We start from the raw sequence: 27,989 nt of genomic DNA, 5'->3' as shown, positions 1-27,989 counted from the left end.
GAAACCAGACCAGGTGCTCTGGTCCCAGAGCCATGCCGTTGCTGCAAGGATGCTGGCCCTTCTGACCCATCCGATGTCTCCGCCGAGGACCCTCTAAGCAGGCTCCAGGCCCGACAGGAGATGGGGGTGGGGAGAGGGTCCCCTGGGGTGGAGTGTGGTACTGTGTACAGAATGCCTCCTGGGACACTGGCCCTGCAGCTAAGAACTCCCCTAGGGTCTGACAGCCACTGAAGCATTGTCCTGGTGCACTTCACGTCCAGGACACGGGCCCAGGAGGGGGTGGACACATGTGTTCCGGGTAGCAGAAGTGCTTCTGTGATCTGCTTCACGGCTGGGCTGAGGGTCAGACCTGCGCCGAGGAGGTAGGGGCAAGCACAGGACCCCCCACTCTGTGGGGGCCTTTGGACACAGTGCAGGTTGGGGTCGGCCCGTCTCCCGCTTGCTGGGAGGGTGGAAACACTTCTCTGAGGGGGAGTGCCCGCCTGTCCTGCACTTATGTGCGGCGTCCAGTCTCGATCCTGCTCCGGGGGGCGCGATGGGTGCTTTCAAGTGACAGGTGGGCGTGGGTTCCTGAGTGTCTGGGTCCAGGGGGATGGCATGAGTGCAAAGGCCCAGGCAGGGGCCTGTCCGACCGCCTGGGGGCGTGGTCTTCCCTGTGGGGTCAGAGTGCCTGCGGGGCCTGCCTGGGGTCCCGAGTCTGGCAGATACTCATACTCTCCCCATCACAGAGGAGGCTGGGGTGCTGGGGGTCCTTCTCAGGGGACGTTGACCAGCCTTCTCTACCATCCCCTGCATGCCAGGGCATCACAGGGGGGTGGACCACAGGCCTACCTGCAGGGCCATGTGGGACAGTGACATGGACTCTTGCTGGGTGACTGGACTGTGAGGATGGGTGCAGTCAGGCCTCCTGCTTGAGGTCCTGCTGGCCCCCAGCCTTCCTGAACGGCCCTCAAGCCCGGGGCCTGGTGTCTGGGACAGGAAACCGGTGTCCAGGAGGGGCGACCGGTGTCCAGGAGGGTGTCCAGCCTGTCTCCAGCCTGTCCAGCAGCCTGTGCAAGCCCTGATTGTGCGGGTGTGGAGCCGGGTGCCCAGTGAGGAGAGCGGTCCCGTCTCCAGCCGGGGGAGAGGCGTGTGTGTCTTGCTTCCACTGGAGCCAGTGAGTGCTGCGGCCCTGCCCCTCGAGGGCATGGGAGCCGGGCAGACACCGGGGTCCACGGGGGCCCTTGTGCCTGGAAGACAAGCCCACCAGAGTTGTTGCCCCTGGGCCAGCAACAGGCGTAGTGCTGGCACATGGTGGGCACTTGCCTAGGCCATGTCTGTGGGGGAGGGTGCCCTGCTGGCCCCTCATGATGGAGGGTCACTGGGGGGGAACTGTGGACGTGTAGAAGGCTCCTCCGCTTGCTTGCCGTGGCCTCCACGTACCCACTGGGAGGCCGTAGCCCCCCATCCTGGTGCTGGCTGAGCAGAGCGGGGTCCCTCCTGTTCTTCCTCCTTGCAGGCCCAGAGGTCAGGGGAGGTCATAGTCAGAGGTCAAGCCTCCCACTTGGTTCCCCAGATGAGTGTCCTAGGGCGGGTGGGCACGCCCGCTGCTCTGAGCCCCCTGGGGTGCAGACCGGAGCACTGGGCCTGCTGTGGGGCCCCCGGGTCCAGGTTCAGGGGATCCATGTTGGCCTTCAAACCCAGGAAGGAGCCCACCTCGCTACCAGGCCAGAGCGGGCGCGTCCCTCTGTTTTGGAATCCCCCTGAGGGCAGAGCTGTGGTGTGACCGGACAGTGGGCCACGTGTGGCAGACCTTCCAAGACCTGGTGGTGCCTGTAGAGAGGTGGGGTGGGGGGCTCTGGGCCCCTGGGGGCTCTGGTGGGAGCCGAGCCCTAGGAGGGCTCCCTTTTTTTTATTATTCATCGCAGAAACCCAGCCAGGAAAGGAGTGCCTAGGCCTCACCCGACAAAGCCACTGAGGAAAAACGGTCGGACCGTGGCTTTCTTTCCAAAGCCCTCTCGGTTTTTCCCAAATTTGGAGGCTGTCTGAGTTGCGTGCGAGCCGAACCGTCTCCCCGGAGCCCTGTCCCAGAGGCCTGAGGAGTCGCGGTTTCTGGGCCCCCAGACGCCGCCAGCACCCAGGGCATTTCTGGGCTCGGGCTGTTTGGTTTGGTCCGGATGGAGCCCGAGCCTCCACTCTTGCCTGGGCCAAAGCATGTCCGAGAAACTCCAAGTTTGTTGTCATTTTTTAAGTGCTGCCAATGTCCAGAAATTTAGGGGGAGGGACTAGAGGAGGGCCTTGATGGGGGTGGGGGTGGGGGTGGGGGAGGGGGAGGACGCCCACAGGCAGCCCTGACGCCCACCCAGCGCCCTGTCTGGAGCTGGGCCAGGAGAGGAGGCTGCAGGGGAGGCAGGGGCCTGGGGTCGGGCTCTGACCTGCCTCTTTCTCCTTTGTGCTTGTCCGTGTCCAGTCGTGTTCTCATGTTCCTGAGGTCCCTGCAGTCCCTGGCTCCGTCTCCCCTGGGCCTCAGGGCCAGCTGGGGAAGCCAGTGCTGGCCCCCATTGCAAAATTCAGAAAACCAGGGGACCTGGCCTCAAACTCATTAGTGTGCTCTCTGCACACACGGCTTACAGGTTCCTGTGTCCCTGTCCCCAAGGCCAGGTCAAACACATGGAGTAGTGTCCTAGGAGCCTGGTGAGGTGGGGGGGGAGGCAGGCCTGTGCCCCCCCACCCGCCTCCATTTCATTCCTGGGGCTGCAGCAGTGAGGGACCATCTGACAGGGGGTTCCACGGCGGTGGTTCCCTGGGTGCAGATGGGGTGAGGGTCCCCAGGGGCCGCAGGCTGCAGGGTACAGGGTGGGGGGCAGCTGGTCTGCTGTGCGACCTGGTCTTATTCTGCCCAAGCCGGGAGAGGGGGGTGGCGGGGGAAGGAGACCCCTGGGGGCCGGTTTCCCCTCTCCTCGATCTGCAAGGAGGGATTGGAGCTCCCAGCCCTGGGTTGCTGGTGTCGGGTTTTCTCCTGATTCCGTGATTCTGATTTTGGTCCACCCCCTGCCCCGCCCCGCCCCGCCCCACAGCCTCTCCCTGCCCTGCCAGGTGCGGGGCAGCGCTGCCTGTGATGGCCATCTTTGCTGCTGGGCTTCCCTCTGTCCCCGGGGCAGGGTGGGGGGGTCTGTGCACCTCCTCATGCCATAGCTGTGGGTCCTCCAGGAGCAAGGAAGGGGGCCCTCTGGGCCACTGACAGCCCCCACTCTGCCTGTGGGAGGTAAAATGAAGGACCTTTCTCATCTTTCTTTTTGGCGGGAAGAGAGCCGAGTGCCCCGTGGGGTGAGCCTGGCGTAGGTAGGGCCAGGCCTCTACTGTTACCCCCACCAGGCACTCCCGGGGGCCGGAGATGCTGGTGGTGCGACCGTGCAAGGCCAGCGGCCAGGTGGATCTCCGTGGTCTCCCCGCAGGGTCTCATCCTGAGCCCGCTGGTGCTTCCCTGGGAGGCCAGGCCCCTGCTCGCTGTCCCCTGCAGGTCGCTGTTAGCTGCAGTGAAGGCCCACAAACCGGCCTTCCGTGCTGCCCCTTGCCACCTGTCCCCCATTGAAGATGTCGGGGAGGTGGCTGGATTTGGGGTTTTTCCTTCAGTTCTGGTGCTAGGGCCAGCTGCCCCCAGGCTGGGGGATCGTGAGGTAGGAAAGGTAGTGGGCTCACCTGTTTGTTCAACGGCTCTCGGTGGTCCTGGGGGCCTGGGCAGGAGCCCCGGAGAGGGTTAGGCCGAGCAGGGCTTCCTGGAGGACGAGGCACCTGAGCAGAGTCCTGGCAGGAGTTTACTGGCAGGGTCTCCGGGCAGGTGATGCTGGCTGGCTCCTGTTGCAGTTTCCACCCACTGGCACTTGGTCTGGGCCACCCTGTTGTGCCCACACGTGGCCTAGGTGCCCTCAGGAAGTGGGGAAAGAGGGCTGTGCTTGTGGCCTAGGTGAGGGGCCCGAAGAGGACCCAGGCTCCATCTTGCCTCCTGGCAGGGGCTTGGGTGGTGAATAACCCAGGTGCGGGGGAGGAGCTGGCTTGGAGTGTCTTCCCTTGACCCTGGGCCTCCACCAGCAAACCTCAGTGAGGGCTGCTTCGCTTTTTGCTAAACTATGAAAAAAAACCCTTGGCAGACCTGGGGCCCCCTGGGGGCAAGGTGGGGAAGGTGATCATTCATTCCTACCTTTGCAGGCCCCTTGGAGGGGGGCAGAGGGGTGGAGGGGTGCAGAGGGGTGGAGGGGTGGGGGCGGAGCTGTGTCCCCTCCCTGCTGGGTGGCCACCCCATCTCAGGTCCTGGCTGGGGAAACCCCATGTTAGGGCAGAAGGAGCGATGGGGACCCTGAGGAGGGACTCATGTTTATATCTCTCCTAATATTTAAGTGACAAGCCAGGCCCTGCACTCAGCTGTCCCGCAGCCAGCTGTCGGCCTCTGGCCATCTCCCCTCCCCCCCCAAATTCTTCTTCCCTGACCCAAGTCCGCCCCACCCCCACCCCGGTGCTCCCCCTTCACTCCCAGGCACTTCCTCTGACCGAGCTGGTTCTTCTTTTTCATGACTCTCTCCTTTGCTGAGCGCCTACTGTGTGCCAGGCACTGGGCTAGCCCCTTTGTCCTCCAGAGTCCAGCAAGGTGGCCAGGCACCTAGGCTCACAGCAGGCCACAGCTGTCCCGAGGCTGCACTGGAAGGCAGAGGAAGGTCCCCCTGGCACCTGCACCACCCATCACCCCCTGCGGCAGAGCCCCGCCCCGTCCTCCCTGGCGCCGCCTCACACTGGGCGACCCTGCCTGGCTGTGAGGGGAGCCTCAGTCTGCTCGTCAGTGGTGGGGCTGGGGGCTCTGGTGGGGGCTGCTTCTGCAAACAGCCCAGCCTGTAAACAGCCCAGATCATGTCTGCGAACAGCCCAGCTTGCAGGGGGGCTGGGAGTTTGGGGGGGCGGGTGTGAACCAGCGTGCTGGCCTGCTCTCTGCTTCTGAGTTTAGCTGTAGCTTTTAGGGGCCTGGCTGGGAGTTGGAGGCAGCCTGGGGCCACGGTCGAGTGTGCTGGCTCAGATCCGGTGCCACCCTCATCCACACCGTGACCTTGGGTGAGTCATTAGCTTTTCTGCCTTGGTTTCCCATCTGTAAAATGGGGATGTGAGTACACGTCACTCTCTTCCGGTGGTCATGGCAACTGAACGTGCTAACGTAATACAAGCCCTTAGAACAGGGCCCAGAACCTGGTGAGCACTCACTAAATGCTGACTAGTCGAGATCCAGCCATGCAAACACTGTTTAGGGGAGTGGGGCGAGCCAGGCGGCATCCCAGGTCCTCGTGGGGAAGGAGCCTGTTTCATCTGCTTGGGCTGCAGTAACAAGATGCCTTTGACTGAGAGGCTTAAGCACCAGACACTGAGATCTCAGGTCTGGAGGCCAGAAGTTCAAGATCAAGGAGCTGGCAGCTTGGTGTTTGGTGAGGGCTGGTACCTGCTGTCTTCGGGCTGTGTCCTCATAGGACAGAGGGGTCCCTTTAGTAAGGGCACTGACCCATTTGTGCGGGCTCCACCCTCCTGTCCTGAGCCCCTCCCAACAGCCCCACCTCCTGCACGATGGGGGTGAGGATTCAATGTAGGAGGAACTTGTGGGCACCCAAACACTCTGTCCGTGGAAGGGATGAACTTGAACAAGCCTTGCCCCTGCCCTCGGGAGGAGTGAGGAGATGCCAGCGGTGGCTGAGGGCTGGCAGGGGCCTGGTGGGGGGCTGGCAGGGTTCCCAGATGCCAGCCTGCGCCCCTGTCCTGCCCGTTCCTGGGGCAGGCGAGCTCTGTCATGTCTTACTGTGGAGGCTCTGGGCCGCTTGGACCAGCTCTGCCAATGTGAACACAGCGTGGGCCTGGGCCAGGTTTGGGGACCTTGTGACCCCCCCCCATCCCGTGGGCCTCCGCCCCCAGCATTGTCCAGTGTGTCCTTCCCGTGTGGGGCTGACCTGGGAGCTGAGGGAGGCAGCAGAGGCTGGGTGTCGACCTTGACCTAAGGTGGCTCTGCAGAAGGTGAGGGTGGTGGGGCTTCGGAGCGGGCTGCTCCAAGGTCCCTGGCCAGGGCTGTCCCCGGCAGTGCCTGTGCTTTTGGTTTTCTTCTTCCAGGATTCTCAGGAGTGGGTGGGGTGGGGTGGGGACCAGGCATGTGAGCCCGAGGGAGGGCAGTGGGAGGGCAGCAGGAGGGCAGGGGTTCCCATCACTGCCCCTCAGACACGCCCTGGCTGCCGGGCCCCCCAGTCCTCCAGAACCAGATCCTCCGAAGGCAGGGAGGGGCGGGCAGCCTACTTCGACCAAAGTCCAGGAATGGTTCTGGTCGACAGTCAGAGCCGAGAACGATCTGGAGCCAGAACTTCAGAACCACTAGGAACTTAGGGATGGGTGCACGGACGCGTGGAGCTGCTGCTGTGAGAGAGGAGCCTGCGAATTTGTTTACAAATACAGGGAGGGCCACGTCCACAGCCGTAGGGCTGGAGGGATGGTGGGGGCTGGGTCCTGGGCCCAAAGATGCTCCCCCCCCCACGCCAAGGCTTTCTCTGTGTTTTGCAAATTCTCTCCGTTGCAGGTCAGTTGCTTTTAGAATCCGAAGAGTAATAATAGATAATTATTTTTGAAAGTGCATTGTCCGCAAGAAAGATAGCACACCCAACCCAGTCCCCGGGGTCCCTGCTGGCATTTTCAGCTCCCAGTTGGGGTGCGGAGTAGAGTGAAGGCCGCTGGGAGCCCCATCCGCAGGCCCTGCCAGCGGCTGCATTTTTGGCCACAGAGGAATGTGACCAGGGCCGAGGTCCCTGACCTCTGCCCAGGAGGGAGGCAGGCTGGCCTGCCCTGGCCCGCCCTGGCCAGGCCCGAAACTCTAGTGGGGGCTGGGGTTGCCAGTTGTTTCGGGACCAAAGGGAGAAGCGTGGAGCTGGCAGCAGTCCTCAGAACGGCCCAGTGTCCGAGCTGCAAGGACCTTTCAGTCCGGCCTCCCCTGGACTTCCCCAGGAGCCTGAGGCCATGGGCCCTCTGCCTGGCTGGGTGGGGCGTAGGTGGCCCTTGTGACAGTTCCAAGCCTCGCCCCGGCCGCCCCCGCAGCTCGGCCATCTGCAGAGCTTCCCCAGCCCTCCCACGCCGAGCAGTTCTGCCGAGGACAACGTGACGAAAACTCTCCATTTTTAGTTAAAACAGGTCCCCTGCCTTCAGCCTCCTTTTCTGTAGGCTCTGCCTCTCTCCGGCCTCTGACGCTGCCTGCAGAGGGGCCTTTGGGCCGGGTGCTGGGTGGGTGGGGACCCTGGCCGGTTTCTGGGTGGCAGGGCCTGGTCCTCTCCCTGCCCCCTGTGCCCGGCAGCTGGTGGCCGGGAAGCGCCTGGCTGCCTTGGGGCTTCACAAGGTGGGAGGTGGGGACTGGCCCCCTGGGCCTGTGTGGCTGGCAGGCGTGTCGAAGGCAACTGGGCTGAGTTGGGGTGCTCGGCAGCAGGGGCGGGGGGGTTGTCTCCCAGGGGCTCTGGTGCAGAGGGTTTGGACTTCATTGCAAACAGCTCTCATTTCCTCCCTTTCCTACGGGCGGTAAGCTGAACTGGGGGGTCGGATGTTTATGGGACATGGTCCTGAAGGGGGTGGTAGTTTATATGTCTGCCTGCAGCCCAGCAGGTAGATGGCTCAAAAGGCCACACACCAGCCGCCCCAGAGGCCTGGCTCCTCTTGGAAAGAATAGCAGGGAAGGTGCCTTACAGGGTCCCAGCTAAGTCTGCCCCCTCCCCCCCCCCCGAGGGTGCCAGGGCCCAGTGCCCACCCTCCCCAGCAGCAGGGTCCACTCTGTCCGTTGGGACAGCTTTTTCCTGAAACTGCAGACAAGCGCTCAGAGGCCCAAAGAACAAACCTGACAAGAGGAAAGAGTACGTAGGTTGCTGCCTGGAAGCTGTGATGGGTCCTGAGAGGCAGAACCGGTATGTGCGGTTAGTTCAGGGGGCGCCATCAGGGCACAAGGGGAGGGGGGGGTTTGGGGGGCAGACAGGAGGCTGGGTCAGCAGGGAGTCAGGGAGCAGCAGGCTTTGCCACGGCCGCTGCACCTGAGCACTGCAAACTGGGGGGCTTAAAGCACGGGTCCGCAGGCCCGACGTCCAATATCAAGGCGTTGGCAGGGTCAGTTCCTGCTGGAGGCTTTTGGGGGGCAGTCTGTTCCGTCTCTCTCCTTGCCCGTAGGGGGCGGCTGTCCATCCTTGGTGATCCCTGGCTCACAACACGTCCCTCCAGTCTCTGCCTCTCACTCCAGGTGCCTTCTCCCCGTGTTCTCCTGCTCCGCTTTCCTGGAAGGACATCCACCCTCAATCCAGGCTGATCTCCGCTCAAGATTCTTAATCACGTCTGCAAAGACCCGATTGCCCAATAAGGGTGCATTCTCAGGTTCTGGGAGTCAGGACGGGGGCGTGTCTTTGGGGGCCACTCACCGGTCGCTGCAGAGTGCCCGAGGCCTGGGGCGAGTGGGGCGGGCACTGGGCAGGCTGGGGAGACCAGGCTTGGGCGTCCCTGTGGCACACTTGGGGGTCATCAGTCTCCTGGGCTGTGTGGCCTCCTCATCTGCGTGCCTGCCCCGTCCTGCATCTGGACAAGGGTCCGGGCCCCAACGTGGGTGGGGCGCTGTCCCTGCAGCTTGCTCTGGGCGAGTTCAGGACCAGGCCCCGGAGTCAAACACCCAGCCTTGCTGTGGACACATTGCTGTCACCCCCTGCCTCACCTGATCCCCGGGACCCCGTTTCCAGAGCTCACCGTCCCTCAGAGGCAGGCTCTCCCCTGCACTCCGACTTGGCTCCTCTGTCCCCGCTGGTCGTGGCCCATGTGGCTCTGGAAAGCCTGTTGGGCTGCAGTGTGGGGACCTCATGATCCACCCCAGCTGAGAGGCCACGCGGGTTTGGTTTAGGTTCCCAGGTGTTCTGTCCAGGCTGAGGAGGCCACATGAGCTTTGCACGAGCTTCCCAGCGAGTGCCCCGAAGGCCTCGGGCCGGAGGAGCCCTCCTTTAGCCCCCAGCAGGGGCTCTTTGGAACAGCTGGGCGGCCCCTCTGGGGGAGGCATCACTGCTCTGGGGCACCTTCTAGAACCCTGTGTCCAGCTTTATCTTTTAGATTTCTGTGTGCCCCTCCTTTGCCAAACCCCTCGTGCCCTTGAGAACAGAAGCAGGTCCAGACCCTCAGGGTCAGCAGAACCTGAACCGTAAGCCAATCACAGTGTGTGCAGGGTCTTGCGGTCACCGAGGCTCCGTCCCCCCGCCCCCAGTTTGGCCAGTTTGGGGTCCTGCTGTTGTGAGCCTCCCCTAGCCCCCGCCACGGCATTCCTCGGGAGGTGTGGGGCGCAGCTGGACTCCTGGGTGCCTCTCTGACCGAAGCCTGAACTCTGCTCCCCGGGGTCACCGTCCCCTGTAATTAGGCCATAGCTCACACTGGCCTGGGCAGTGCCCACCTGCTGTCCACCCCCAGGCCACAACACAGTCTGTTCCCATCTGTCCCTCTGGTATCCCGTGGCAAGCGGCATGATTAAGGGAGGGTTCCACCTGGGCCAGGTGGCCCCTGGTGTTAGGTTTTTTTTTTGTTTGCATTCTTACAGCGCTTTTCCCTGTCCCCCAGAGGTCAGTGGAGGAAGAGGGCGGGGGTGGTAGGTCTGCCTCCCTGGTGGACAGTCAGTGTCCACTGCCCTGTGCACAGTCATTGCGCTGAGAACAGAGCCGCTGACCACATTCTTGGCTGGCACCTTCCCCAGGGTCTCCGGTCCCGCTGCACCCAGCTCAGGGGCCAGACGGCCATAGGAGGAAGGCTTTGTCTGCACTGTCTCTTTTATGAACGGAGCACATTGATGGAGCACGTTGATGGTTCCGGATGGTTCCGGCTCCGTGGCTGGGGGGCGGGACGCTTTCAGGGAGCAGCACTCACCAGCCTGAGGATTGGGGAGAAGGGGTGTTTGGGGAGCGGTGGATGGTGGGTGGAGGAGGTGGAGAGCAGGCTCAGGAGATGAATGGGACCCTTGGTGTCAGGAGGGGCTGCCATTGATCAGGGAACCTTTGAGCCACCCCTCGGAGGCTTGAAAGGTCGTCTGTCCCCCGCTTGCCCCCAGCCCCATTCACTGCACCTCAGCCTCTTCCTCGCCTGCCTCCCACTGAGGTCCTGGTCTGGACCCTTGTCCCCGCCCCAGGCAGGAACCCCCACCTCATCCCCCTGCATCTGAGTCCTGCTGCTCAGTGCTGTCCTCTCCACGGGAAGGAGAGCCAGCCGCGGTGTCTTGTGTCGTGGGCTGGGGGGATGGCAGGACTGGCCCAGAACACATCCTTCCCAATGTGCTCATGTCCCTGTCACTTTAATTTAGTCAGGAAAAAAGGAAGCCCAGCATCTTAGGTCAATTTCAAGTCTTCCTGGAACGGCCTGGTGTCCCCAGGACCAGGGGCACGCCTGGTGGCAGGAGCAGGGGGCGGGAGCCGCGCCGGGGCCATGCCCTCTGAGGTGTGGGGCTTTCCACGCAGGGCCTCAGACCCAGGAAGTGGCTCCCTCCCGGTGCTGGTTGAGGCCCAGGGTGCACTCTGCATGCAGACAGATTTGAAGCACAAGTCTTCACCTGGAGGTGGCTCCCTGACCCCCCCGCGTCCCCCCCGAGACCCCGCTCTGGTGTGGGGGCGCTGACAGCAGGGATGAACCCGCTGGTGGTGGGGCGACCCGGTAACTTATGGCCCCAATTGGGACACTCTTGGGGGTGAGAAGGGTGCCCCGAATAACAACAGTTGGTGGGCACACGTGAGGGGCCCTTGTCCCAGGCGGACAAAAGGGCAGCTCTGAAGCCAGTGGGGGGAGCAAGCGGCAGGAGGGGCCCGGGGCCCACTGTGGAGAGCCAGGGTGGGCGGACGGGGCAGGCTTCTTCCTGCGAGGCCAGGTTCATCCCAGGGCACCCTTGTCCCCTTGTCAGCGCTGGTGAATCACAGCAGGAAGTGGCTTCGGGGTCCACAGGAGGCTGAGGAAGTCAAATGCAGACCTGCCCTCTAGTCTGTTCTGCTGGTGCGTGAATGTTCTCGGGCTGATGGAACAAAGTGCCGCACACGGGGAGGGGGGGGCTTCAGACAGTGGAAACGGAGGCCTCACAGAGCCCGGGGTGGCGAGTCCCCAGGCCAGGGGGCCAGGGCTGGCTCCTCCCTGGGGTTCTGCGGGAGAGCCCGTTCCAGGCGCTTCTCCTGCTGCGGGGGCTCCGTCCTCGGTCCTGGGTGGTCCTTGGGGGGGTCACCACGTCCATCTGGTCTTCGCTCCGTCGCCAGCGGCCTCCTCCCCTGGGTCTTCCCCTGGGCTATCTCCCTGGGGACCGTGTCCTTGACACAGGGCCCACCCTCCTGCAGGACAGTCTCCTGTCCAGATCCTTACCTTAATCACACCTGCAAAGACCCTCTTCCCAAAGAAGGCAGCTTTCGCAGGTTCCAGGATTGGGGCTTAAACATGGCATTTTGGAGGCCACAGTTTGACCAGTGTCCTGCAGGTCTCAGAGCAGATTCTGGAAGCTAATGTGAAGGGACCATCTGGCAGGACCTGCCATCCAGAGCGGGCTGGATGGCGTGGCAAGGCCGGGCTCGGGTGCTGCTTGGGAGCTGGGGCTGGTTCTATCTGTGTCCTCACTTGTCCAGGGAGAAAGTTACATGATGAATTTGGGGGGTAAGATAAGATCTGGGGTCCCGAGGGCAGCTGCTGCTCTGGGCTTCCCGCCCACAGCTGGAGGTCCTGCCCCTGGCCGGGGCCACAGGTCACTGGTTCTCCACTCCCAGCCTTCGCACTTGCCTTATGCCTGGACGTGTCACTGGTGGGGAAGGGCCGCTGCATCCGCGGGCGGGTGGAGGGTACCTCTTTGGAGAGTGGCACAGGCCCTCCTGCAGCCTGGGGGTGGGGCATGTTTTCCTTGGCCCCACAGGCTCACCAGCAACGCTCTTTCTCACGTCGCCTATCCAGAGCCCGGGGGCTGGGGCCAGGGCCCAGGTGGGGCTGTGTGAGCAGAAGGGGCCGTTGGAGTTCCCGTGTCTCCCAGGCTGCGGAGAAGGCTGCTCCTAATCCCCAAGACCAAAGATAGTCGTCAAAATAAGTGTGGGGTGACTCCTTTGGGCATGGAGACCTCCAGGTGAGGCTCAGGAATGCCACTGGCTCCTCCTTTTCTGGATGGGGGGACAGGTCAGACCCTTGCAGACTGTGCCAGGTGATGGGAGGCTGGCCTCCATCTGGCTGCAGGGCCCGGGAGCACACTGCCCCCAAGCCCAGGCTGCCTTCAGCCAGTCCTGTGTGCTGGTGAGCCCCACACCGTGGCTCCCAGGCCCTGAGCTGGAGCCCGGGCAGAGGAGGCTGGCACCAGACGTGGCCCTTAGGCTGTGTCTGGCCTCTGGAGGGAGGATTTTGAATTCGAGCCGTGGGGGCGGCGGCCTTCATCCTCTCTTCCTTTATATGGACTTGGCTGGTGTCGTTAAACAAATGTGCTTCTCCCAGGAAGCCCCACCAGCCAGCTCAGCTGCTCCCCGACTTCCCTGTGCAGGCGAAGCCGTGGCGGCTGCTCTTAAGCCCCTCCTTTGGGACTGATTTGCTTCCTGGGGCCCCCACCCCCATTTTCCCTTTGTGCATCCTCCTCTCTGTGTGGGGCCTTCCTCCCCCACCTGCCCCCTGAGCCACCCCTCCTCTGCCGGGCCCCCAGCAAGGATTCAGGTGCGGGGTCCCTGTGGTCCCTGAGTGAGAGACAGGGAGGGGGTGGCCTGTGCGGTACATCACCAAGCGTGTCACAACGTGATGGCCGTGGGCAGCTGGAGCTCGGCCCCACGCATCCTAGAGTTGTCCCCCCTGGGGTGGGCTTGGGGTGTCGACCCTCTAGTTACTGCCTGAGAGTTATTGGGGTGGGGGGCAGTGTTACCCACCCGTGCCCTGTCGCCCCACCTAGGGCACCAGGCGGCCACCCAGAGAGGCCCTGAGGCAGAGGGACAGATACTGCTTGTGGGCGTGGCAGACACAGTTGCCTGTGTGTGTGTGCAAGCTCATGTGCACACACATGCACACACAGTGCACAAATGAGGGTGGTAATTGCACCAACACCAATTCCTACACTGACGTGAGAACTGCCACACGGTCACCACCTGGTCTGTCTTCCGCCTTCCCTGTTCAAACACCAGACCCCGCTCTGCCTACCCTGGCCCCGCCCCCCCTCTGGACCTGCATGTGGGCTTGTTCTGACCTCATCTCTGGCATTTCTTTTTCTGACATTCGTCCCAGGCTGGAGCAGGGCTCTGTGGCTTGCCAGGTGTCCCCGCCCCAGGCCCCTGCGTGCACCAGGAAGTGTTCCGGGAGTGGGGAGAGGTTTGCCGGCCGCCTGCGGTCAGAGCGGGACCTTCACAATGGCCCCTTGTGCGCGGGCACATTCCTCCTTAAACAGGCCCAGATCCAGGCCGGCCGCCTCACTCGACCCCCACGGGCGGGGTGGATGGGAGGTTTGCATCTGGGGAGGTGGCTGAGCATAGGTTGGATGGGGAGGGCTGGGCTTTGGGGGGGATCAGTGCCAGGCACAGGTATCCACAGCCCCTGTTCTCAGCCAGGCCCCACCCCGCGGGGTTCCACCAGAGACAGGCGTTTCCAGTGCGTGTGCGTACACTCTGCACGTATGTTCGAAGAGACCAGGACCTCTGCCCACATGCGTGTCGTATTCTGCTATTTTTACTGCGTAGTCGCAGCATTGCTCGTCTTCAAAACCATGATTTCTATGCCTGCGTAGGACTTTGGCGTGTGGGTTTGGGAGATCCGCGGGAACCGGAATCGTTTCCAGCGTTGGCTGTTTCGATGTCGATGCAGGTGTTCTCGCGAAGTAAATCTTTCCATTGTTCTGATCATCTCTATGGGGGGAAGTGCCCAGCTGGGGCCAAAGTGCTGGAATGGTCCTCGGGTTCTTGGTGCCCGCTGCGGGGTGGGGTGGGAGGCAGGTGAGGCTTGTGCCTGGCTTTGGGGGGAAAAGGGGTGTCTGTGTTTCAGAAATGGGGTAGCAGAGGGGGTACCTCCTGCAGTATTCCGCCCCCCCAGAGGCCCTGGAGGTCACTTGTTTGGTGTCTGGAAGTCCACTTTGTCCTGCTCACCTGCGCTCCTGGCCTGCCCTCCGGCCACAGTGACATCCTGCAGGCCAGCTGGGTGGCAGCCAGGGCTGGTCCCCACCGCACTGCCCAGTGCAGTCCCAGAGAGGTCTCGGATATGCAGAGTGACTTGCTGGCTTCTGTGGCTGCGCCTGGACACCCCTTGGCTGCTTCTGCCTCTGCAGGGACGGACGGGGAGGATGAGGGGCGTGAGCCGGTTACACCGGTGTCCCCCGCGAGGGTGGCGGAGGGTGGCCATGCATATGTGTGCTGGACCGGGGGTATGTTTGCAGGACTCTGATGGGGGAGGGGGTGCTGGGGACCCTGTCCTGCCAGCTTTGTGACAGGCTGTTTCCTGACTTGTCCCAGCTGGGTGCCTCTGCTGTCAAGACATCCTTGGGGGGGAGGCAGCTCTGCACGGGTGTCCCTTGCAAAGCCTGCTGTTGAAAACGATCCGCTCCATCCCCGAAGGCTCCGGGGTGAATGAGAGCAGCACCACTTCCCCGGTGGCCTCTGCCCACCTGGGCTCTGAGTCCAGGAAAGGGAGGAGGCCGCCTCCCCGGCCCCTCGATGTTGTGGCTCTGGACTCGCTCAGCCATGCTTCCACTGGTCCACCTGCCGAGCGTGCTTGGGACTGGCCAGGGGCCCGGGTGCAGAGTGAGGTGGCCCTGTCAGGGAGGGCTCCCGACAGTCGTAGCCGAGGGACTTCGTCTTTCCGATGGTCCCCGTGCCGAACCCCTGGGGCTGCTACGGCAAGTCACCACGTCCTGTGTGGCTTTCACAACAAAACCTGATTCCCTCCCAGCCCTGGAGGCCAAGCGTCCACAGCCAAGGTGTTGTGGACAGAAGCTTGAGGGAGGAACGCTTGCCAGCCCATCCCAGCTCCAGTGGCCCCGGGCACCCCTGGCCTTGTGACTGCATCCCTGTCTCTGCGTCCGTCCCCCCCTCACCTGTCCGTTGTGTCCCTGTTTCAGACCTCTTCTCCTTTCCCCTGTGAGGACACATGGGGCTTACAGCCCGCCCTAAATCTAGGGTGGTCTCATCTCAAGTCCTCACCTTTAGTCTGTCTGCAAAGACCCTATTTCCAAGTAAGGTCCTGTTCGTAGGTCCTGGGGGGTTAGGACTGGGACGTATCTTTTGAGGGGCACTGTTCAACCCACTACAGATGTAGAAGAAAGTGGATGGGGGTGAAGACCCGGGGTAAAAAGGGGGTGAAGACCCGGTGCCTCCCTGCTCCGGGGGCTCCCCGGGGCTCAGTGCCCACAGTCACGCCCCCATGACCAGCCATGCAGAGGTCCCTGAGGCCCATGAGCGGGTGGAGAGCTGGCCCTCAGCCTACGGTGTCAGGCTGTGCTGCTGGGGCCCCCGGAACACCCCCTGAAGTCCTGACGTGCACAGATGGCGTGGGGGGGGTGTGAACCTCGGGGCCCTGGGCCAGCTGTGGGGGGAGTCCGTGAGCCTGGTTTTGCGGGCACTCGGAGGAGGGGGAGGTGTGCCTGTTTCGGGGGATGGCTCAGACCATCAAGGACAATGTGAACAACCTGGAGATTCGCCGAGCAGCCATGGCCCTGATGATGGGGACAGTCCCTGTCCTCCCAGCGTGCAGGACCGATGCGGAGGGACAGTGTTGGGCAATGTGCACCAGGTAGCTAATATCGCTGGACAGGAAGCCCCCTGATGGGGTGGGACCAGGAGCGACCTGTGCCTCGGAGGAAGACAAAGCAGAGAAGGGAGAGGCGAGGTGGCGGATGGGGCCAGGCACATGCAGGAGCCGAGGAGCCGTCGTCCCCCGGGACCTGTGCGTGGGCGGGGCTGGTCCCAGTTCAAAGCCCCGAATCCCAGAGGGCTTTGCTTTGGTGCCGGCTCTTACGTCACGAGTCAGGGCCTTGTCGTTCCCCTGGGCAGACCTGGGAAAGGCTCTCGCCTACCCACTTTCTGTTCCTCGGCTCGGCCCCAAGAACCAACACCAAGGACGTCTGGAGATGCTTGTGCTGAGGGGGCGTCCCTCCTCCAGGAAGCCCACAGACAGACGGGCCACCCATCAGGGGCAGTTTGGACAGTGCTGTTGAGGGAGGGGGTAGACCCGGTGCCTCGGAGGTCCGGGCTCTCAGCCCTGGACTCTGTGTCCAGCCCAGCAGGCCCCCGACCTCTCCTTGGGGTGTTCGGGCTGCTTTGGCACGGGTGGCTCGCGCTCCGAGGTGATCTCGGTATCTGGCTGTAAAAGGGGCAGTGGCACTTTGTTTGCGGCAGCCTCTAGGCCAGGAGACGCCTCAGGACCCTCCAGGGGTGCAGTTCTCGTGAAGTCTGACGCTCTGGCCGCAGGGACCCACACACCGGGGAGGCAGCAGCTGTGTCCCCGAGACAAGGCAGCACCCCCGACCTGCACAGTTCCTCCCTCCGAGGACGTGTGCAGCCCCTGCGGGGCCTCTGGGGCTCTTGGGCTTCCCCGTCCAGGGAACAGGAGCTGGGGGATGGGATCAGGGACAGGCCTCCTGCACCTCCTCCCACTCTAGGGCTAAGATTGCACCCTCCCCCGGCCACCTGCCCACCCAGCCCCCCACCCCCCACCCCCGCAAGCGTCTTCTGAAGGAAGTGCTGTCTGCTGGGAGGACTTAAGGGCTGAGTTGGAATTTGGAGGAAAGGAGCCGGGAGGGAGGGGCTGCTAAGAATGGCCCTGGAGAGCGGTTGTTGGGGGCTGGGGACCAGCTGCAGGCTGGGCGGGGAGGAAACGGTGGGGTCCCCTGGACCCCTGGGCTCAGGGTTGGAGAGGCAATGCGAGGAGAGGGGTCGGGGCCACTGTGAGTCGCTGGGGGCCGGCGTGCAAGAAGGAGCTGGTGAGTGTCCCTGCCACGTGGGCCCCTTCCTGCTCTGGTCTTGATAACTGGGAGCAGCTGGTTCTTGTTTGCAGCCTGGCGGCTGCGAGGACCGTGCGGATGGCGGGTTCTTAGGCACTGTCCCCTCCCCCCTGCCTTGGAGGGAGCAGATCCTGGCGGAGGTGGTGGGCAGCACCCCGCAGGGGCCCAGTCTGGCTGGGGAAGCAGGTATCTGGGGCAGGGGGCCGGGGTGGGCCGCGCCAGGGCTCTGTGATTCCGTTAGGACAATCACGTGCCTAGAACCTTGGGCCTTGGAGTCAGGCAGACGCATCTTGCGGGTCTGCCACTCACTGTCCCCAGTGTTGGGTACACTGCTTCAGCCCCGGGGCCTCGGTTTCCCCGTTTGTTCCAGGCGGCAGTAGCCTTCTTGACCGCACAGGGTTATCGTGAGAGATCAGTGTGACATGTATGGTGAGGCCGGTCCTTGCCTACTTCACATGTCAGCTCTGCATGCCGTTGTGATTCTGATTGGTTATGGTCGCGCTGTAATTACTGGGGACGTGCCCGAGCTGCTGCGCTAGGGGTGGTGGTGGTGATGGTGTGTTTGCCCCGGGGGTGTCTGGTGGGGGGGAGGTGAGGGGGCGGAAAGGGAGGCCCCAACAAGACAGCAGTCAGAGGCTCCCTTGGAGCCCAGGTCCAGACAGGAAGTGTAGCTGTGGCCGTGGCAGGGGCAGGACAGAGAGGCTGGCCTCCTCCAGGCTCCAGCCCTTTCTCTTCCCCCCCAAACATGGGATTGTGGGTACCTCTGGGTCCCCTGGTAGAGGAGGGCTGCCCCTCTTCTTCCTGAGAGGTGAAGGGTGCAAGAGCCTGCCCCGGGGGTCCTGGCGCTGCAGCGACCCCGCCGGCTACCTCCTGGCGTTCCCGTGCACGGACGCAGCTGGGTGTCCCCGAGCTGTCCACTCATCACGCCCTCCTGTGTCTTTCAGCCTTGAAGAGGTCCTTTGAGGTCGAGGAGGTCGAGACGCCCAACTCCACGCCACCCCGGAGGGTCCAGACCCCCCTCCTCCGGGCCACAGTGGCCAGCTCCACCCAGAAGTTCCAGGACCTGGGTGCGAAGAGCTCGGAGCCCGCCGCCCGCTATGTAGACTCCCTCAGCCAGCGATCCCCCAAGGCGGCCCTGCGGAGGGTGGAGCTGTCGGGCCCCAAGACCGAGCCCATGTCCCGGCGCACCGAGCTCTCCATCGACATCTCGTCCAAGCAGGTGGAGAACGCCAGCGCCCCCGGGCCGTCCCGGTTCGGGCTCAAGCGGGCTGAGACGCTGGGCCACAAGACCCCAGAGCCCACCCCTCGGAGGACGGAGATCACCATAGTCAAGCCCCCGGAGCCAGCCCACCGGAGGATGGAGACCCCCGCCTCTAAGATCCCCGAGGTGCCCATTGTCCCCACCACTGATGCTGCCCCCAAGAGGGTGGAGATCCAGGTGCCCAAGTCGGCCGAGGTGCCCGCCTGCCCCGTCCCAGCCCAGATCCTGGAGAATTCAGAGCCCACCCCGATGGCTCAGCTGCAGAGCCGGCTGGAGCCCAAGCCCCAGCCCCCCTTGGTCGAGGCCCCACCCAGGAGACAGGAGGGTGAGTAGTGAAGCACCAGTGTGATGCTTGGGGGTGCTGATTGCGGGGTGGGAGCTGGCTTCGCCATGGAATCCCGGAGAAGGAAGCTTGGGGTCAGGGCAGGAGGTGGGGTACTGTGCTTTTGCAAAGACCTGGAATGTGCAGGGGTGAGTGGTCAGAGGTTCCGAGGAGCAGCGCGGTTCTTTCTGTCCACGGAGGGTGGACCAGGGCGCAGCACCCTGGACTTGAATTAGGCTTTGGAAAGAGTCTTTGGATTTCGAGGGGCCCCCTTTATGGGCCGTGCTGTGGAGCCCAGGACGCCAGGGGCTGGAGCCTGGACACAAGAGGAAGCGGGTTTGGTGTCCAAGGACGTGCTAGCATGATCCATAGTGCCTGCACCCGAGGGTGGGGTTTGCAGGTGGCCCTGTGGACACCTGGCAGGGGCGTGGCCTCCAGTGGGGTGGGGCAGGGTGTTCCCGTCCTCCTGAGGTTTCGCATTGGAGGGTCTTCCACCTCCTCCCCAGAGGCAAGGAGACCACGAAAATGTCCAGTCTCTGTACCCTAAGATCCTCTGGGCCGATGGGAAGAGGCCCCTGGGCCAGGGATCCCCGTGGTTCCTGCCCACAGCTAAGTTTGAGGGTGCTCTTTTGGTGAAGGGTGGGGGAGGGAAGCAAGAGGCTTGGGTGCTGTCCTCCTGGACTTGGCTCCCTCGGGGAGCTTCCAGGGGAGGCAGTGCCGATCCCCGCGGGTCACCGGGTCCCTGGGACACCAGCCACGTGCAGGTGCCTGCTGGGCTGTGAGCCCCATGAGAGCTGGGTGGGTTCTGGTCACAGGATTCGGAACTCAGTAAATGTTCAGTGGGTGTGTTTTGAGTTGCACAGACAGAACGTTCTGGGTTTTTGATGGACCTTTTCAGAAACGTCCTTTTTCATTAGGGTTAGAATACACATGATGCAGAATTCACCCTTTTAACCGTGAAGCGCACAGCTCCACCGTGCCCGGTGCTTTCACGCTGTTGTGCGACCACTGCCTCCAGCACTTCTTCACCGCCCCCTGGGTGGAGGTCTGGCCTTGTCTGATGCTGCACACCACCCGCCCATCGTCCCCTGCCCCCGCACCCACCCTCCACTCTGTGGCTGTGAACCGACTGCTGTAGGTGCCGCACGGAAGCGGAGGCATACCAGGCTTGCGCTTTCGTGGCTGGCCGCTTCAGGTGGCCGGGGCGGCTGTCAAGGCTCCCTCCTGTTCAGGGCTGTACGGGGGCCACGTGCTGTGGGCCCACCTTCTGTTCCTGGACATCGGCTGCCCCGGCTCCTTCCTGCTCCAGGGCAGTGCTGCTGTGGCCACGGGCGCACACGGGTCTTTTCAAGTTTCTGCTTTCACTTCCTTCTGTTATTTATTTTACTTTACTTTCTGACTAGGACTCTTCCAGTGGTTCTGGGGACTCGGGGACCGGAGGGCTCTTGGCTTGTGACGGGGCGGGGGACGGGGCATTGGATGAGCTATTGTGTTCTGTTCAGTGAACGTTCATTTGACTGAGTAGGTCGGGGTGAGAGGTTGTGAGGGACTGAGACTGAATTTCCTGCGATGCTGGGCAACTCCCAGCAGCCTGAACTGCAGGACCTTGGAGGCCCCTTCCGGCCGTGGTTCTGTGTGAGCCTGTTCTCACCCCCATCTCCCTAAATTTGACCCTGCAGAGCCGCTCCCTGGTGCTCCCTGGTGCACGGCGAGGACGAAGGCACGGCCAGTGTTTGGGGAGTGGCCTGGAGGCCATTTCCTTCCAGATTGCCATTGGTTGAGGGCCTTTGGCACCGTCTCCATCCCCCTCTGGGGGTGAGGTGTTCACGCTCAGCCCGGTCAAACAGGATGTGGTTGGGAGATGGTCACCACCAGGCCGTCTAGGTCCTGACGACAGCTGGTGCTGGATGCTCCAGGAGGTGACCCTGGCTCTGGGGGACAGCGTCAGGCCTGCTCTGGCTCAGCACGAGGGACAGTCGGGGTGGACTGCAGGAGCAGGACAGTGGCGATGGGACCCAGAACAGTGTGGGGAGGCTTCCCGGGAGTGGGGCCCTTTCCCCTAAGGTTTGGGGGATTTGACCAGGCCAAACAGGAGAGAGAAGCATTCCCAGCCGAGGCCGCAGTCCAGAGGTGTTGAGGAGCCTGAGCCCCGGGAACTGTGGGGTTTCCCCACAGAGAAATTAAATGTTTGAAGGGGCATGAGAGCAGTTGGCGGCACCTCAGGCCGTGCTGGCCCTTGGGGTGAGCCGTGCAGCGGGGAGTCCACCTCCATGTGGAGGGGCCCCGGGCCAGCGTGGCCGTCCTCCGGCCCTGCCCCCAGGCACCAGCTGTGGGGATGGGGTTTGCACACACACACACGTGCCTGTGCCCAACCCGAGTGTCTCAGTGGCCGCATGGGCAGGGCTCTCTGAGACCAGTGCTCATGTTGATAACCTGTCTTTGGACGGGGTGGGGTTTGGCAAAATGCTGAGAAGAGGAAGAAACTGCATGGAGGAGGTGGGGCTCGGATGGAGGAGGCGGGGCTTGGATGACTCCCTGTGGGAGGATTTTTCCTCTTCCAACAGCAGAAGTCAGAGGAGTTACCTGGGTGAGGAGTGGGCGAGGCCCACTGAGGACTGGGCCCTGGGCCTACACCTGTCTTGGGGGTCCAGCTGCATGTCCTGGGCAGGTCTGCATGGGGGGGCGGGGCTTTCCTCCTGGAGGGGGCTCGTGGACTCCATTGCAGCGGCTTCTGGGGTGCAGGCTGGGGTTCCTACCCAGCTGCTGCTCTGCTCCTTCCTTTCTCCGCCGTCTCTGGTGTTGCTGGGACACAATCCCTCCAGAGGCACATCCGGTCCTCCTTCAGCCCTACTTCCTGCCAATCTCTCCTGGAGACCTGGAAGTCCTGTCCCCTTCCACCCTTCCCTTGGGGGTTGGGTGGAGAGCTCAAGGAAGGGCCCCCATCCCGAAGGGCCCATGCTGACTGCCTTTCATGGCACGCTGCCCCTTGCCCCGAGGGCCAGCTGGCACCGCAGGGGCAAGGGGTCAAGGGTCGGAGGGAGCCCTGTGCCCTATGATCAGACTTCCACCCTCTGCCTCCGCCTCCAGGAAGCCTTCCAGACTGGCTGTAGGTGCAGGGCCAAGTCTCCTAGGACCCCAGCTGAGTTGTTCCCACACTGACCTCCCTAAATGCAGCGCGGGGCTGATGCAATCCTTGCCCAGGCTGAGCCTGCACTGGCTCACTCACCCCGGGGCCTCCGTAGTCCTTCACCCTCCTGTCCAGCTGCCACTGCTCGGCTTCGGGGCTCCTCCTGCCACGGTCCCTGCACGCCTCCCGCAGGCCCCTCCTCACAGCTGTTCCGGTCTGACTGTCTGACCCCCGACTTTGCTCTTCTTCACCTCACTCACTGCCCTTGGAACTCCTATGCTTCCCTCCAAGCCCAGCTCAAATGGCGCCTCTTCCGTGAAGCCCTCCCACTAGAAGGAAGCAGCCTCCCTTCCCCTGACTCCCAGTCTTTTTGCGCTTACTTATGTATAGTATTTCATATTTGGCTTAGAATGTAAACTATTTGTATACGAACTTTTCTTTGCCAGAATTCTTGACGAAAGAGGTAGTTTTTCATAGCATCTTTTCTTTGAAATTCAGAAAATACAGGAACTAGAAAGAAACTAAAATTCACCTGTAACTCAGTTAGAGTCGCTCTTAACCTTTGCTATATTTTCTTCCGAATTCTGTTCCTGTCCCCCTCCACGGCCCCCACCACTGGATTTGAGATTACCTGAGGGTAGAGCTGTTGTCTTTCTTTGTTTTTTGTTTTGTTTTTTATTTACTCTTAGAGAAAGGAAGGGAGGGAGAAAGGGAGAGAAACATTGATGTGTGAGAAAAACATTGATAGGTTGTCTCTTGCAGCCCCCAACTAGGGACCTGGCCTGCAACCCAGACATGTGCCCTGACTGGGAATCGAACTGGCGACCTTTCGGTTCGTAGGCTGGTGCTCAATCCATGGAGCCACCCAGCCAGGGCTTTTTTTTTTTTTTTTAATTTTTAAAATTTAATTATTGTTTAAGTACAGTTTTCTGTCTTTTACTCCCATCCCAGCCCACCCCCCAGTGTTCCCCACCTCCCTCCCATTTCCACCCCCCTTAGTTGTCGTCCATGTGTCCTTTGTACTAGTTCCTGTTGGTTTTGTTTTTGAGAATCCCATAAGATACTGAGTAAGTGACTTGGACATAGCACGGGCTCAGTGAAATAGTGTTGGAGAAGTGAGATGAGGTGGCCTTTGTCACTGCTGCAGGGACCCCAGGGACCCCAGAGAGCCCTCCAGGGTCCAAGCAGATACTTCTCTGGTCAGATGCAGACCTACAGCTGACCCTGTCCACCGCGTTGTGTGTTGAGTTCTTGGTTTCTGAGGCTGCTGCCCTGCCCCCATAACTGGCACCTTCCTCGCTGTCCCCAGGTCGTCTCTGCTCCTCTCTCAGCCTCTGGGTAGGAACAGCCTTGCCTCTTCTCCCAGGTCCCCACTCTCCTCCGTCTGCATGGGTGGCTCTGGGTGGGGCTGGGCTGGGGTGCAGGGCGGGCTGCTGGCTCTGCCTCGCCCTGGGAGCCGCCCCTCCCGCTCCAAGGCTGACACCAGCCAAGCTTCCCGAGGCTGCCTTATAAGGTGGGTGCTGGCCACCCACTTATGCGTCTGGTTCTCTGCTGTTGCTGGGTGCTCACAGGAGGCCCTGGGGCGGGGGAGGGTGACAGGGCCTGGTGGTGAGTGGGGTGTCCCCAACCTGAACCCAGCTGAGGTCTTGGGGTATCTCGGCTTGGCCCTGTGGGACTTCACTTTGCTCCCCGACCTCTCTGGCTTGGTTTCTCTCTGTCAAATTTGGGGAGGGTTGGGCCTGCTGGCCCAAGGTGGCCTGAGGTTTTCAGGTGCCCATTCCATGGCTGTACCAGGGGTCACCTGTAACAGTGGGCATGAGATTGGGGTGGGGCGATTCATTGCATCTCTTGATAGGCTTTCTCTCCGACGGGTCTGGAAATGTCCTGGTCATGGGGAAGCGGCACTCGCTTCCTCTCTGACTATCTCTGAGGCCCACGCACACGTAGGTTGTAGGTTGGATTAGAGGGAGGACACTGCTGGGGGAGCGTCCAGCTCCAGGTGTGTCCTCCAAGGTAGGGCAGAGCAGGGGCAGCGATGAAGAAGAGCCTGCCTCCCGCCGCCAGCCCACCCAGCTGCCTGCCAAGTGCAGCCCCTGGTGAGGAGGACCGAGGGGCAATCCGGGGAATGCAGTCCTGGCAGCTGCCGGGTGCCTTAAATAGAGCAGGCACAGCTGTGGGGGAGGAGGGAGGGCAGCCGGCGGGGTGGCTCTCTGCTCTGCCCCCTGTGGTGTGGGGCGCTGTGGCCTGGACCCCCCAGCCCGGCCCCAGGATGAAGCCTGGGCCCTCGGCACATGGTGCTGGGCGAGGCCCCCTGGCCTCATCCCAGGGAGCCCAGGCAGCTGCCGGACGAGGGGCCACGTCTGCGTGCACAGCCTCGCAGGCCCAGGACAGCCGCCAGAGCCCAGGGCTGCACAACGGGGCCACTGTCTGGGGATGCGCCCGGCCAGTCAGCCGCACTCTGTGCCACGTGGACACAGTGTTCAGCCCTCGCCCGTGCCCTGAGGTGTGACCCCGGGTCCAGCGATTGGCCTGGAGGCTGCCGTGCTGCTGGTGCACACTGGCCCGACGTGGCCGAAGGCACACCTGTCCCCGCCTTTTCAAGGTCTCACAGGGTGGCTGTCCCGGTAGGAGCCTGGAGTCCAGCTCTGACCCTACCATGCCGGAGCTGCAGGCTGGGGCACAACTTGCCGCTCTGCGCCTCCGTTTCCCCTGTAGAGAACTGCCTCATCCGGTCGTTGGGGAGGCGAATGTAAGGAAGTGTCTGCAGTGTGCTGATTTGATGTGTCATTATTATGACGGGACCGGGCATGTGGTCGGTGCTGAATCCCTGCTGGGCGTTGTTACCTGCAGCTCCCGCGCCTCCCACGCAGCCCTAGCGGCCATGCCCCGCAGGTGGAAGAGCCCTCGATGACTTGCAGAAGGCGATTCTGCAGAGGAGGCAGGAAGAGGCAGGGAGACTGGCTCAGCCTTCAGGGCAGGTCCCCTGGAAGGGGGGGGCACCCTTGACAGTCGGTTTCCTCCAAGTTCCTGGTGTGTCTGGGTGCCCCAGAGGAGGCCGGGATCTGCAAATTCCAAATCATGAACTTGGAAAGACATTGGCCGCGGGTGTAGAGTACCAGACATAGAAACAGAATGGAGCTCAGCGGGTTTGGAATTTTCCACAGAGCCGGGCGAGTGTGCCTGTTTCCGGTGGAAGCTTCAGGAAGAGCCTGGACCCTGGGGACCAGACGGGGTGGTTAATGGAAATCAGTGATGTAGAAACACTGTTTTCATTCACACGTGGTCACTGTCTTTAAATATTCATATGCATGTGTTTTTTCATTTTCATTGGGGGCTTTTGTAGGGATGCCCCCAAAACTTTGTTTCCTGCCTCCAAATGTCTCAAAGTTCCTGCTCAGCCCCAGACCCCCTCCCCCAGAACCCCTGGGTGTAATTCCCAGCCAGGACCTCCCACCTGTCGGACCTGCAGGTTCCGGGCAGCAGGTTGTTTGTCCCTCTCCCGTTTTCTGCTGGTGGACGGGGGCCTGAGATCACACCCACACGGGAGTGCCCCCCAACTCACAGGTTGGGGTGCCCATGCTCCTCAGTGGCCTGTCGGTTGTTGGGACAGACAGGCTAAATCGAGGTCCTGGAGAGGTCCAGGTGTGGCCCTAGGTGGTGATGGACTGGGCCGGGCCCCCTGGAGTCCCGCTCTCCTGGTTTAGAGCCGGGGCCCAGCCGGCCCCTCTGCGCCTCCCGGCCTGGCCCGGCCCGGGCTGCACAGCCTCCTCCGCCCTCTCAGCCCCATGAGTGCCCAGATGCTCCGACAGAAACCGCCTCCCTTGGCGGGGGTGGTAGGGGGGATGACACACAACTCCCCAAGCTGGCCGAGTGGCACGTTTGTGCCCTCCAGGTGGCCGCCGCTCAGCCAGGCCCCCGTGGGAGTGGCATTTGAGACCTGTGGGCCCTGCTTCCCTGTGGACCCGGGACTCAGCTCAGGGTGTGTCAGCTCTGAGAGGAGGCCCTTGTGGTTCGGGAGACGCAGCCAGGAGATGGGCGGGCCCTTCGGGGTGGGTGGCCCTTCCCTGCCTTGGCCCCCAGCCGCCGACTCCAGCCCGGAGGCCTGTGCTCCCTGGTCACTGCCCAGGCACACCTCTCCCACCCCCACCTCCATGCCCCGCCAGCCCCTCCCACTTCACACTTCGGTGGGGGGGCAGAGTCGGGACACCCAGGAGGAGGAGGAGGCTGCTGAGGGAACAATGGGGTGTGGGCTGCGGGGGCTGCGGGGGCTGCAGTGGCGGTTCGCTCTGCTCCTCACCCCTGCAGGGCAGACTTGCAGACAGTCTCCCCCTGTGGCAGAACTGGGGGGGTCGGCTCCCCACTATGCCCAGCATGAGGAGCATGGTACAGACTGGGAAACAAGCTAGAAGGCCAGTGAGACCCCTGGGTGTACCCGAATCGTGGCGTGGCCCCTGCCCAGCCCCCCACCCTCCCAGGCAGTGTTCGCCTCCCTGTGCAGTCCCACAGTGCGGGCTAGGCCTGGGGGAGAGGGGCCCTACCCGCCCCCCCCCCCAGGATGGCTCCCCTGGGTTCTGGGCTAATGGCAGGCAGGCCTGCCTTGGGTGGTGGCTCCCTGCCCGCCTGCCCACTGACCAATGCAGATCTGCCTGATAGGAGGAGGACGAGTCACACAGGGCTCAGGTTACCCAGGGTGGGGCACCTCCCAAAACAAGGCCCTGAAGCCACCAGCCCTTCACTGCCTGCCTGGATTCCAGGTGTCCCCAGCCCCACCCCCATCCCACCAGGTGAGATCAGGCTGGGGACCTCAGGACGTGGGTGCGGGGCGGGGGGGGGGGTGCGGTTTCCAGTGTGGGGCATGGCCGAGGAGAGCGGACTCCTCTCCCCACATGCCATTACCTGGCGGCGGGGGGTGGTCTTGGCACTCCTGTGACTCTGGGGTGGGTGCCGGGTAGTCAGTCGTGCCACAGGGCAGCTGGGTGACCTCACATCCACACCCCGAGTCTGCCGGCAGTTTATGTGAATGGACGTTCTGTCCAGGCGGGAGAACCTGGTCGGCAAACGAGAACCTGGTCTAATTCAGCAGGGGGTTCTCTGGGGGCAGTGTGGCCACCCTGGGCTTGGTGCCCCCATGTCACATGGTCACCTGTGACAGGCCCCAGCCTCGCCCTCGGGCCCGTGAGGGTTCTGTCTGCACCGGGAAGGGCCGGGAGTGTGGAGGCATCTGGGGCCCTGCCCCTGTTGCAGGTCCTCAGGACCTGGGGGGGCCCTCCCTGTCATCTGTCCCTTCTCCCTCCTGCTCCTCGGGGGGGGGGGGGTGCAGGCCGAGCAAGCAAGGCCATCTGTCAGGCCCCGTCATGACCCAGTTACCCCATTTTCCAGATTAGGAAACCAGGGCACCAAGAGCACCAGCCACTTGCCTGAGGCCCCACAGCTGCTGGCAGTCTGGATTTGAACCCTGGGGGAGCCCGCTGCCCTGCTGGCCTGGGAGGCGCCTGCAGCAGGAGGTGGAGCTCTTCGCCCGCCGGCCACCGCGGCTGGGGTTGGCCAGTACACAGGGCTGAGTCTCAGCCGAGCTTTGGCTGGGATGCTGAGGAGCCCGGGCCAGCACCCTCCTGCTTTCACAAGGCGCCGTGAATGACGAAATGAGAGAAATCCCCAGTTAGAAAGGAGACAGGTATTCCCCTTCTCCCTCCAGCCCCTCCGCTGCCCTGGATTTTGCAATAAGATCCTGCTTGGCAGGAGGTGAGTGGGAACAGATTGGAAGTCTCCGGATCCCTGCTGCTCACTGTCACCCCTGGCGAGCCCCGCCCCCTGCCAGCCCTGCCCCCACCAGCTGTCTTGCTCCTGCCCCTCCTCACAAGACCAGCTTGAATTCTGCAGGAAGAACCACCGGGAGCGGTTTGGGCTGCTGGTGGGGGGTGTGCCTTCTTTGTCGGGAAAGGGGCTGAGTTAAAACTGCCCTGTGGTTTCCAGGTGGGCCCTGGAGAGGGTGGGAGACCCTGGGCAGGAGCACCCCTGCCTTCCAGGTTCGCTCCCTGGCCCCGAGTGGGTCCCGCCAGTCCCTGAGCACTCTGTCCTTATATGCAGCTTTCCCAGAGGTCATCCGTTGTTCTCTCTGGAGCTCAGGTGGTCCCTCCACTGCCTGCTGGGGCTGAGCCAGGTGCTCAGGTGGCCGTCTCTCCCGGGGGGCTTCCACTGGTCCCTCTGGGTAAAGGTGGGAAGATTGGAAGTGACCCTCAGGGGTCAGCTACATCCTCACTACCCCACAATGCAGAGGTCCTGGCCAGAGGTCCTGCGCAGCCCCACGGGGCGTCGGCCTCAGCTCCTGGTGGGT

The 27,989-nt window shown here is 62.8% G+C and overlaps 1 protein-coding gene across 5 annotated transcripts in view; it reads left to right on the top strand.

Annotated features, from left to right (window-relative positions):
- SEPTIN9 (septin 9) overlaps positions 1 to 27,989 on the top strand; it is a 121,206-nt gene that overhangs the window by 49,134 nt on the left and 44,083 nt on the right. For all 5 annotated transcript variants that reach the window (XM_037064599.1, XM_037064612.1, XM_037064590.1 and 2 more), the window contains one exon: positions 17,890 to 18,531. In XM_037064599.1, coding sequence (XP_036920494.1) covers positions 17,890 to 18,531 — 642 coding nt within the window. The remainder of the gene's footprint in view (positions 1 to 17,889; positions 18,532 to 27,989) is intronic.

Source organism: Sturnira hondurensis, unplaced genomic scaffold (genome assembly GCF_014824575.4).
Source record: "Sturnira hondurensis isolate 20B ecotype Veracruz unplaced genomic scaffold, ASM1482457v3 Scaffold0001221, whole genome shotgun sequence".
Lineage (NCBI taxonomy): Eukaryota > Metazoa > Chordata > Mammalia > Chiroptera > Phyllostomidae > Sturnira > Sturnira hondurensis.
This window is presented reverse-complemented; position numbering and strand designations above follow the sequence as displayed.